General features: G+C 36.6%; 2 protein-coding genes across 5 annotated transcripts in view; one reads left to right on the top strand and one right to left on the bottom strand.

The window, feature by feature from the left end:
* RGS20 (regulator of G protein signaling 20) overlaps positions 1–1,185 on the bottom strand; it is an 88,661-nt gene extending 87,476 nt beyond the window's left edge. The window contains exon 1 of one of the 3 annotated variants that reach the window (XM_049103904.1): positions 778–1,185. In XM_049103904.1, the coding sequence (XP_048959861.1) occupies positions 778–942 (165 nt within the window). In that variant the 5' untranslated portion in view covers positions 943–1,185. The remainder of the gene's footprint in view (positions 1–777) is intronic. The other 2 variants (XM_049103905.1, XM_025477741.3) reach the window with 2 other exon arrangements.
* The window catches only part of ATP6V1H (ATPase H+ transporting V1 subunit H), a 162,906-nt gene that overhangs the window by 22,493 nt on the left and 127,945 nt on the right, over positions 1–12,468 (top strand). The window lies entirely within an intron of this gene.

Below are 12,468 nucleotides of genomic sequence, written 5' to 3'. Positions count from 1 at the left end.
CAAGGACGGATCAGTTTTTTGGTGTTAAAGTATTTGGATAGGTTTGCTGTAGTATGATTGCAGCATTTAATTCTGAGCTCTGATTATTTGTAGGCAGTAACATGGCCCATCCCCCTTTCTCTGAATAACCTTTTAAGAGATGGTTCTATTCATAGTTAAGAGGATTTACAGACTTAAACTGCAAAGATACACACAACACCGAGCAGGCAAATTGTCACTCTTTGGGGAAATAATGTTACCTATTGATAGAAATTCATGCTTAAAAAATTCACCATAGGAAACTATGAATTCAGGAAAAAATCCCTTAGCTTCTTAATGTTCTTATGTTCCTGTATTATTTTATCAATTTTTTCTTGAGCAATTTTTGTAGAAAGCAGTCTATAGTTTTTCTTTCAATACTGTACGAGAAATAAATTTTATTTTAGAGAAAAATATCCAAACTACAATAGCCACAAAATATCAACAGTCATAAAAATCTATGGCTAGATTTCCTTTTTTAAAAAACATTACCCCTCCTGAAACAAACAAACAAACAAACAAACAATAAATAAGCATTTGTCTTCGTAAAGGGAAGCTGTTTAGGTTGGAGAAAACTGGACAGATCTGGTAATTATTATCAAAGTTCTAGTTTTCCTCTTGGGGTTAGCTTGAAAACATTTTGATAAACTATTAGTAAGATAGAGCAATAGTATGAAAGCTTGCTTATGGTTTTAAATTCTTTCCAGATAAAAATTTTCCTTGTCAAGAAAGGATCAGGGGTTGTGGAGATTGTCTTACCTTGACATCATGCACAGCCTTGGTGCTACCTTCATTTTCCATGGTTTGGTGAATGTTTGCTTTATATCCCTCTGCCCTACGCAGGGGCAGAAATTGCTTCCACATAGATGGCCTAGAGAAATGTTCCTGGAGGCACTCTTGGTTGTCTTGGGGAAGACTGGGCATGTTTTTACAATAAAGTTCTAAATGAGTCCTGCAGCCTGTTTTTAACAGCAGTAGCCCAGGATCCAGTCTACTTCTCTTCGTCTGGTGGATGCTGTGCCATCTCTCAGCCAGCTGGGGATCTCTCTGCTTCACTATCTGAAGCAACAGGATTATCTGTTTTGGGGATCAGCAGTTTATCCACTAGTGTTCTATTCCAGGTAGAGCTTCTGGTTTTGAATGTCTAGATATGTTATGACTGCCCTCTGCAGGCAGCAATGTGTTCCTAATTCAAATTTAATTCCTAAATCAAAATGGAAAGAAATGGTGTAAGTGATATATTGCTTAGGATATAATGATAAAGGGAATAGACTATTTTGCGAAATTCTGCATTAGTCATGTGTGATAGGGACTAGTATTTGATCATCTTGGACCACGCAATGGAGAGGCAGATGGTCTGCCTAATCTATGTAGTTTTCTTAAAAGGTCATTTTAGCAGCAGTTAGCTTTGCGGTTAGAAATATTTGCTAAACTCACACCCAAACTTAAGCCCAAGGATTATTACACCTAAATTGATATGATGTAGGATTAAAATGATTTTTCTTATGAAGTAACTAGTCATCTAGTGATTAAACCAAAAGTTGGCTTCGAATATTGTGCTTCACATTTGTAAAGTGCCCTATAAATAAAGATTATTACACAGAGTGCAAAGAGTAGAACATAATATCTTTCTCTCAAGGAATATCTAATATTCAAGTAACCATTGCTGGGTCTGGTGCACAGGGGTAAAGACCCCAGATGTATATTACTTGGGTTATGAACTGGAGAAATTTCCTTTTGTAAAATGACCCCGGGCCTCCAGAATTGGTATGCAAAACAAACACAGTCACAGTCCCTATCAACATTTCAGCTTCTTTTTTTCCTTTTCTTTCAGCTTCCTTTTCTTTTTATTCTTTTTTTTTTTGTGAGAAATTGATAGATTGATTGTAAAATTCATATGGAACTGTAAGGGACCCAGACTATCCAAAACAATCTCATAAAAAGGAGAACAAAGTTGGAGGATTCACATTTCTCAATTTAAAAACTTATTATAAGGGGATGCTTGGGTGGCTCAGTGGTTGAGCGTCTGCCTTTGGCTTAGGTTGTGATTCCAGGGTTCCAGGATCGAGTCCCGCATCAGGTTCTCCACAGGGATCCTGCTTCTCCCTCTGTGTCTCTGCCTCTCTCTCATGAATAAATAAAAAAAACTAATTATAAAGCCACAGTAATTAATAGTGTGGTACTCACATAAAAATAGACCTATAGATCAACAGAATAGAGAGTCCATAAATAGATCCATACATTTAGGGACAATTGATTTTTGACAAGGTGCCAAAATAACTCAACAGAGGAAAGAATTGTCTTTTCAACAAATAGTGCTGGAACAACTGGATAACTACAGGCAGACAGATTAAGTTGAACTTCTACCTCACACCACAGAAAAAATGAACTCAAAATGAATCATAGACTTATAGGTAAGAGCTGAAACTATAAAACTGCTACAAGAAAATGTAGGGGTAAATCTTTGTGACCTTGGATTAAGCAAAGCCTTCTTACATATAATACCAAAAGCACAAAGGACAAAAGAAAAAAAAGGTAAACTGGACTTCAGCAAAATGAAAAACTTTGATTTTCTTTTTTTTTTTTAAAACTTTGATTTTCAAAGAACCTCAGAAAGAAAGTGTAAAGATAACCTACAAAATAGAAAATATAGAAAATATTGCAAATCATATATACACAATAAAGGAATTGTATCCAGAATATGTAAAGAGTTCTTACAACTGAAAAAACAAAACAAAATAAAATTTAACTGAAAATGGGTGATGTGTCTAAATAAATATTTCTCCAAAGAAAATACGTAAATGGCCAATAAGCCCATGAAAAGATGCTCGACGTCATTAGCCATTAGGGAAAAGCAAGTCAAAATCACAATGATTTTACACTCAATAGGTTGGCAAAAAAACAGACAATGATAAATGTTAGTATGTGGAGAAACTAGGACTCTCAGACGTTACCCGTGGAAATGTTAAATGTTGTTGCAACCATTTTGGAAAACAGTTTGGCAGTTCCTCAAAATGTTCAACATAGATACCATAATATCCAGCAATTTTGTTTTCCACTGAGGTTACTAACTAGTAAAATATAAGTCTGGTCCCGTTGGTGTGTATCTTTGCCAATACTTGCACAGAACTTGCTTAAGAATGAAATAAGTTCACTGAATAAGCTCACCAGAATAGATAGGCAGGCAGACCGATTCCTAACATCATTTGAGCAATTCACTGTCCCTGAAGAGCTAATCTTAGACTCTTCATTTATATGGTTTAATAACTTCCTTAGAAATAAAATTGTTATTTTGAGAATATTATTACTATTTGCTTAAGTTAGCTCGATCTGTTTCCTTTCACCTGCAGCATAGATGAAGGGCTTATTGGAGTGCTCAACACATAATAAACTCTTGCTATATGTTTGCTGTTATTATTATTACCTTGGCTGCCGTGACTGTATTAGTTATTTATTGTTGCATAACAAGTATTCTACAACTTAGCGGTTTAAAATAACATTTATTATCTGACTGTAACAGGAGCTGGCTGCAGATCCTCTGGCTCAAAAACCACTGCTGAGTCAAGGTGCCAGCTGGAGCTGTAGTCATCTCAAGGCTCAACTGGGGAAGGAGTCACTTCTAGGCTCACTCACATAGCTGTTGCCAGGATTTAGTTCCTCAAATGCAAGTGGACTAAGGGCCCCGTTCCTTACTGGTTGCTGACTAGAGTCTGCCCTCAGTTCCTGCCATATCAGGCTCTCCGTGGGGCAGTTTACCACCTGGCAGCTTGCTTCATCTGTGTGAACAAGTGAGAACGACCCAACAGAATGCAAGTAAGATGAAAGTCATGGTCTTTTGTAACCTCAGCTCATAAGTGACAGTCCTTTTCCCTTTGCTGTATTTACAGCAAATGATGCATTTACAGGCATTGACTCTGGCTTAGGTTTTTTTTGGCTTGCTTATGTAGGCTACCCAGGCATTACAGCCATCTGGGTCTAATGGCCTTCTTTTTACAATAGCCTATTACATTACGAACTGTTGAGGACCAACTGGCTGACCACGTGCTCTTAACAAATTGGGGCTTCAGGCAGCCATCCAGGCAACACTTGGCGGTGCTGTTTCCTACCCTATGCCTCCTTATAATTAGGATCTGTATTTTTCAGGATAGTAACTGATTGGTGGTCTCTAAAAGATATATCCACATTAAATCCTAGGAATTTGTAGATGTTTCCTTATTTAGAAAAGGTCTTTGCAGATATAATTAAGGATCTTGAGATGAGGAGATCATCTTCAGTTATCCAGGTGGGTCCTAAATCCAGTGACAAGGTCCTCATAACGCACGGAGGTGAAGGTGGAGATTGGGATGTAGCAGGCACTGGAAGCTGCAAGAGGCAAAGATTGGATTCTACCCTACAGCCTTGGGAGGGAGCACAGTCCTGCTGACACCTGGATTTTAGACTTCTGGCCTCCAGAATGGAAAAGAATAAATTTCTGAAACTTCTGGAGTTTTTTTTTTTAGTACTCAAGTTTGTGATAACTTGGTACACTAGTCCTGGGAAACTGATATAGTGAGAAATCCTTTTCTTAGTCTGAAGCAGTGTTTCTCAACAGTTACTTCATTTTTGCCCAATCCAGAGGAGAAAAAAGAATTTAACTAAAATTTAAAGTGAGTTTAGTTTCTCCCTAACAAGTTAAATACCAAGAAAATTTTGGCAGATATGCTTATTATGGGTCACAGACCATTGTATTGTTTATGGTTTTCTTAACCTTAAGGACCATTTTGCCATCTTGGAGACAACAATATTATCCCCCGGTTTCCATTGGGAGCACAAGGTCTGGAAGTACTGGAAGTGATTAAAAAGGAGAAAATTACCAGGGAAGGAAGCATTGACAGTGTAGATAGAGTCCGTAGAAATTTAGGTTTAATAATTTTCTGTTTTAAAGAAAAGTGTATTTGGAGAAAAAGCTATTAAAAGTCAGTATGGAATCCGACTTAAAACTTTTAGCACTTAAGTATTAGATTAAGTAGCAGCTGAATGATACAGATAGTGTTATAGGTAGGGCTATAACATGGGCTGGGCCTCGATTGATGGGTATGGGTGATTAGCACAGCACAGCCAACAGGGCATTCCTGGTATGGGGAAAGAGGTGGAGTGAAGGAGAGGACACAAAACTCATCTGGTCTAATAAGCTTGTGATAATAGTTGGATTAGACCCCAAGGCAAGTAATGGCGTTGGGTCCATATTGCACTTAATGCTAGACCAGGAAGTCTGGATTTTGTTCTCCCGGGCAATAGGGAGGTGGTACATATTCTTCACTAATGTTTATGTCCTAATCTCTTCTTTTTAGAAGGACACCAGTTATATTGTAGTAGGACGCACTCTAATGGCCCCATTTTACCTTAATCACCTTTTTAGAGACTGTACCTCCAAATACAGTCAAGCTTTGAGGTCCTGGGGATTGGGACATCATCATATGAACTTTGAGGGGAAAAACACAATTCAGCCCATAACAATAGCTATACAAATCAATTCTGTACCAGTGGCTTAACTTGTTATGTCTGAGTTTTTAACGTTCCCCCAGAATAAAAATAAATTCAATTTTTAAATTATTCTTTTTAATTTCTTCTTCTCAGCATCTGTACTCTTGACATATTGATATGAAACTTAGATATTTTAAGACTCAATTTATAAGAAAGTTATGATAGAATAAAACTTCTTTCTATCTCCTCACAGCTTTACAATGAATAAAACTAGTGTTTTCAACTATTTGTAAAAATGACAGCTTCTTATATCCTTTGTTTACATGTATTAATAGAAGACATTTTATTATAATCAAAATATTTCAAATTGAATTACTTGGTTTTTGTCAAGTTTAATTTTTGGTTAATTCATTGAAATATGAAAATTCCCCATGGTACTCTCACCTGCTGTGAGAGTTCTGTTTATTATTTTCTCTATTCTGACCAAAAATATACATACGGCATATGCTGCACTTTGAATAATTCCTAGATCTACCAAAGACATTAAACACCTTTTTGTAAAATGACATTTAACATTTATTTTTGTGATATCTTGAAGTATGATATTTAAAAAGTATTTTGAAGATGAAGACATGCATTGGCCCTGAGCCCTGGACCCCTTTTCAGCATCAGAGCTAACAAAATAATGAGGAAACATGTGTTGGGGTGGGTGAGTGAAAACCCAGTTTATCTGAGTGCCTCAGGGAAGAAATTCTGAATGAATAAATTGAAAAAAATTCTTGATTTCTCTACTTGGTTTGCTTTGAAACCCGGCTGATGAATAAATACATTTAACTGGTGATAGTGAGAAGTCATCTTCATAAAATTTTAGGAAGCGAATAGTCCAGATAGCTCCTTGAAATATATAAGAGAAGTTAAAAGATTGGGTATTGGAATATAATCATACCAGGCAAATTAAATGAGTGGCTCTTTGATCATGTATAAAGACTGTTAATTTCAGCTTTTAAAGAGTTCTATAAAACTGTGAATATACTTCAGCCTGTCTTGAGATTTCTGTCACCAATGCCAGAAGTCACATCCTAGTAAGGGGATATTTTGGTCCTTTTTCTGTCCTTGTTCACATGACCTGCCTGTAGCATCTTACATGGTAAGCCATTCCTTCTGTTTTGAAACTTCTGTCCTCTTAATGTTGTCAGTCTTCCATAGATTCCACCCCCCCCCCAATCTATCTGGAAACTTCTTTTCATTATTCTTTTTCCTCTTCTTGATCCATAAATAGTATGTCTTTAGGACTCTGCCTTTGGCCTCCTTCACTTCATACTCTTGGCTGACTGCATCCATTCTCAAGCCTGGAATGTTGTCCTCCACACTGACGATATCCACATGATATCTCCAGTCCAGACGCCATCCTGAAATTTAGAAAACTGATTTAAGTGATTCCTTGACATTTCCACCTAGGTATTTCATATAAATTTCAAACTGAACATGTCCATGTGACTGGCAGGCAACAACAGGTCTCTTGTAGTTAGACTTCCAGGACTGCCTTCAGAAAATAGAGATAAGTTTTGCTCAAATATATTTTGCTAACTTTTTGATACCAGTAGGCATTAGGAGGGAATTGGTTGTCTTGCTTTCAAACTGACTTACAGAAAGAAGCTTTATGTGGATATTGTACATGAAACTCTGGGCACAGTATAGAATACATTTCAATTTTGTCCTATTTTACCTTTGGTCACATAGCAACCCACATCCCATAACTAAGCTACAAAAGTGATAAAAGGGAAGATTTTGGTATTTGTTTTTATCAGATGTATAGTTCAAATCCTTATTTTTCTCAGAAATTTTTTATTTATAATGATTTACAATATTTCATGATTTATAATACTACATTGTTTAAATTCCAGAACTCCACATCCAATCTTTGTCCTTTAGGTACCCACCATGACATGAATTGCAAGAGGATTTCTTCCAATATCAGAGGCAGTGAGATCTATATTTTATATCTCAATAGTGGAAACTAGTTTCCCTATAAATGTGGAATTAAGATAATGATGACAGGAGAAAACTCAGAATGTTGGAGGAGGACCAAAGGAGGGCCATATTTTTACTGGTATTTAGCTATTTAAAATATCTATCTATCTTATCTATCTATAATCTATCCATATAAATTCCAGTATAATTAACATACAGTGTTATATTAGTTTCAGGTGTACAATATAGTGATTCAACAGTTCCATACAACACCCGGTGGTCCTTACAACACCTACTGTCCTTAATCCCCATCACCTATTTCACTCCTCCCCTCTGCCCATTTCCCATCTGGAAATCATCAGTTTGTTCTCTAGAATTAAGAGCCTGCTTCTTCATTTATCTTTCTCTCTCACTCTTTTTTTTTTTTTTTTGCCCTTGCTCATTTGTTTTCTTAAATTCCATATATGACTGAAATCATACAGTGTTTGTCTTTCTCTGACTTATTTTGGTTAGCATTATACTTTCTGGCTCCATCTGTGTTGTTGCAAATGGCAAGATTTTATTTTTTTGGCTGAATAATATTCTGTTGTCTATCATCTATCTATCTATCTATCTATCTATCTATCTATCTATCTATCTATCATCTATCTATCTATCTATCACATCTTCTTTATCCATTCATCTGTGAATGGACACTTGGGTTCCTTCCATACCTTGGCCATTGTAAATAATGCTGCTAGAAACATTTGGGTACATGTATCCCTTTGAATTAGTATTTTTGTAATTTTTGGGTAAATACCCAGTAGTATGATTGCTGGATTGTAGGGTAGTTCTATTTTGAACTTTTTGAGGAAACTCCATATTGTTTTCCACAGTGGCTGCATCAGTTTGCATTCCCACCAACAGTGCATGAGAGCTCCCCTTTCTCCACATTCTAGCCAACACCTGTTGTTTTGTGTTGTTAATTTTAGCCATTCTGACAGGTGTGAAGTGATATCTCACTGTAGTTTTGATTTATATTTCCATGATGATGAGTCATTTTGAGCATATTTTCATGTGTCTGTTGAAGATGTCTTTAGAGAAATGTCTATTCATGTCTTCCACCCAACTTTTATTTTTTATTTTTTTTCCACCCAACTTTTAATTAGAATATTTGTTTTTGGATGTTGAGTTTGATGAGTTCTTTATAGGTTTGGGATACTAACACTTTCTTGGATATGTCATTTGCAAATATCTTCTCCCATTCCGTAGGTTGCCTTTTAGTTTTGTTGATTGTTTCCTTCACTGTGCAGAAGGTTTTTATTTTGAGGTAGTCCCAATAGTTTATTTTTGCTTTTATTTCCTTTGCCTCAGGAGACCTATCTAGAAAAATGTTGCTGCAGCTGATGTCAGAGACATCACTGCTGTGCTCTCTTCTAAGATTTTTATGGCTTTAATCCATTTTGAGATTATTTTTGTGTACAGGCTAAGAAAGTGGTCGTTTCATTCTTTTGCATATTGCTGTCCAGTTTTCCCAACATCATTTTTGAAGAGACTGTCTTTTTCTTTTTTCCATTGGATATCTTTCTTGTTTTGTTGAAGATTAATTGACCATATAGTTGTGAGTTCATTTCTGGGTTTTTCTACTCTGTCCTTTGAATTGTCTATTTTTGTTCCAGTACCATACTGTCTTGATCACTACAGCTTTGTAATATAATTTGAACTCTGGAATTGTTATGCCTCCACCTTTGCTTTTCTTTTTCAAGATTGCTTTGGTTATTCGAGGTCTTTTGTGGTTCCAAGCAAATTTTAGGATTGCTTGTTTTAGCTCTGGAAAAAGTGCTGTTGGTATTTTAATTAGGATTGCATTAAATGTGTAGATTGCTTTGGATGATATGGAAATTTTAACAATAGTTATTCTTCCAAGCCTGAACATTTCCTTGTGTCATCTTCAGTTTCTTTTATTAATGTTTTATAGTTTTCAGAATACAGGTATTTCACCTCTTGGGTTAGGTTTATTCCTAGATATCCTATTATTTTTGGTGCAACTGTAAATGGGATTGTTTTCTTAATTTCTCTTTCTGCTGCTTCATTATTGGTGTATAGAAATGCAACAAATTTCTGCACATTGATTTTATATCTTGCAACTTTACTGAATTTGCTTATCAGTTCTAGCAGTCTTTTGGTGGAGTCTTTTGGGTGTTCTATATATAGAGTATCATGTCACCTGCAAATAGTGAAATTTTGACTTCTTCCTTACTGATTTGGATGCTTGTTATTTCTTTTTATTGTCTGACTGCTGTGCTCAGGACTTCCAGTACTGGGTTGAATAAAAGTGGTGAGAGTGGATATCCTTGTTTTGTACCCGATCTTAGTGGAAAAGCTCTCAGTTTTTCCCCATTGAGTATGATGTTTGCTGTGAGTTTTTCATATATGGCCTTTATTATGTTGAGATATGTTCTATCTGGACTTACTTTGTTGAGAGATTTTATTATGAATGGGTATTGTACTTTGTCATATGCTTTTCAAAGGAGGGTCATTTTAAGAGGAAAAAAACTGAATACATTTTGATGAAAGCTTAACTTATCATTTACCTTTAGGGCTGGAAATAAAGCAGGAAATATTTTGCTAATTTAAGAAAATACTAATACCTTCTGCTTTTGGGAATTTATTAGTGCATGATTACTTTATGCTTCCTCTCTTTTTAAAAAATACTTGCTTTATTTTTAAAAAGATTTTATTTATTTATTCATGACAGACACACACAGAGAGAGAGGCAGAGACACAAGCAGGGAGCCCAACGTGGGACTCGATCCCAGGTCTCCAGGATCACACTCCAGGCTGCAGGCGGCACTAAACCGCTATGCCACCAGGGCTGCCCACTTCCTCTCTTTCTATGAAAGCTTTTTCTCTTATGTTTTCTTTCAAAAGGAAACACCCAGACTTTTGCTTTTGGCCAAGGCAGAATGACTAGATGAATTTACTCTTCCAACTAAAGCAACTAAAAAACTCGACTAAGTATATGAAAAAAACAAAACTACTCAGTACTCAAGACATTGGATGTCAGCAATGAAGGGCACCAACCCCCAAGAGGCAGGAAACAAATGGATGCCATGGCTTACTGCTTTGAGAATGTTTTCAGGCTCTGCTTAGGGATGGGAATCCAGGTAGGGAATGGTGGTCTCCCTGAGGTGAAGAGATGGAGCAGGGAGTTTGGAGAGGCCACAGTTGGTAGAGTTCCTAGGGCAGGGTACCGGTGAGGAAGAGCTGCAGAGAGTGAGACTTTGGGGGATCTCCAAAGGGCTCCTCTTTTTAAAAAATATTTTATTTGTTTATTTGAGAGAGTGTGAGAGAGAACACAAGCAGGAGGGAGGAGCAGGCTCCCCACTGAGCAGGGAGCCTGACTTGAGGCTGAATCCCAGGACTTTCGGGCTTGATCCCAGGACCCTGGTATCATGACCTGAGCTGAAGACAGACTCTTATGCAACTGAGCCACCCAGGCACCCCTAAAGAGCCCCCCTTGAATGTTCAGCTGAGTGCTAATCAGTGTACTCATATAAGGAGACTAGTTGAGGCTGGGGAAAGAACCATCCAAAGGATAGAAGAAACAATACTTATAGCTTATAAAAGGCTGGGGTTAGCACCTGTTCTCAAAAGGCCAGAGTGGGAACACTTACAACTCACAAGGTATTAGATATTCAGAACTCAGAGGGTTTTGCTTCAGTATTGGGGAAAATTAATCCTAGATGATACATTGCTTTAGTTCTAACAAAGCTTAAAAGCAGGACCCAAAAGGATTAAACTGTGGGTGACATAAGTATGTCCTGGAACAAAACTCAAGAATATTTATAGGAATAAAAAAAAATACCCCCCCCCCCAACAAGATGGTAAAATTCACCAGTTCTGGTGAATGACCAATACCTTGTGAACACACACACACTCTCTCTCCCCACCATGTGAGGACACAGTGAGAAGGTGGCTATCTACAAGCCAGGGAGACACTTCACCTAACCAAAATGGCCAGCACCTTGATCTTGGACTCCCAGCCTCCAGAACTGAGAAATAACATCCTATTGTTTAAGCCACTCAATCTTTGCCATTTTGTTAGGGCAACCTGACCTGACAAAATTTTCTATTTTTTTCTACTATAAAAAATATTGCACTGAAAATCCTGTGTATTTATCTTTGCATGGTTATGCTGATTTTTTTTTTTTATTATGCTGAGTTTTATAGCAGGGATTTCCGGAAGTTTGTTTGCTTGGTTATGGTGTGTACATATGTAACATCTGGGTAGATATGCTATTCTTTCTGTCAGTGCCTCTTAGTGTTCAGATGCACAAAAATGATGTCATTCTGTAATGGTAAGGCCATGTATTCCTATCACAGCCTAGAATATGCTTTCATATTTGCAATGACAGCTTGATCATATAGAGTTAGTCATCATCCCGCTTTCTCCATAGGAGCACTACTGACATTTTTGGCTGGAAAATGCCTTGTGTGTGGTACTGTGCTGGTATCCCTTCCCAGCTCTTATCATCCCTAGTCCCTGTGCACCAAATGCCAGCAACACTCCATCCCTAGTCATTGTAGTAAGCCCGAGAGTCCCACATAGTCTCAAAGACTCCTGAGAGGGTTATTTTCCCACTTCCAGAAACTGAAACATTGATAAATATTTTACTTATAAAAGTATAAAATATTATAGTTAATATTTTAAACAGTTTTGTGACCTATAGCTTTGTTAACAATTTTTTTTTTTACTCTTATTGTGGTTAGTACCTGCAATCATGTTTAAAAATTCTAATTCAATTTTCTAATCAGCAAGTCCCACATTAATTTAGGCCAGACTTTCACATGTAAATGGACTTAATCCATAGCATCAAATTTATTAAAACAAAATTCCAAATAAAAAGAACATAAATAAAAAGAACATAATAAATAAATAAATAAAAAGAACATAAATAAAAAGAACATGTATATTATTCAGATTTTAAAAGGTTAACATTTTGCAGTATTAGGTTGAGCTTTTAAAAAAAATTA

This window comes from Canis lupus, chromosome 29 (genome assembly GCF_003254725.2).
Source record: "Canis lupus dingo isolate Sandy chromosome 29, ASM325472v2, whole genome shotgun sequence".
In the NCBI taxonomy this organism is placed as follows: domain Eukaryota; kingdom Metazoa; phylum Chordata; class Mammalia; order Carnivora; family Canidae; genus Canis; species Canis lupus.
Note: the sequence above shows the minus strand (reverse complement) of the source record. Positions and strands in the feature narration are given on the sequence as shown.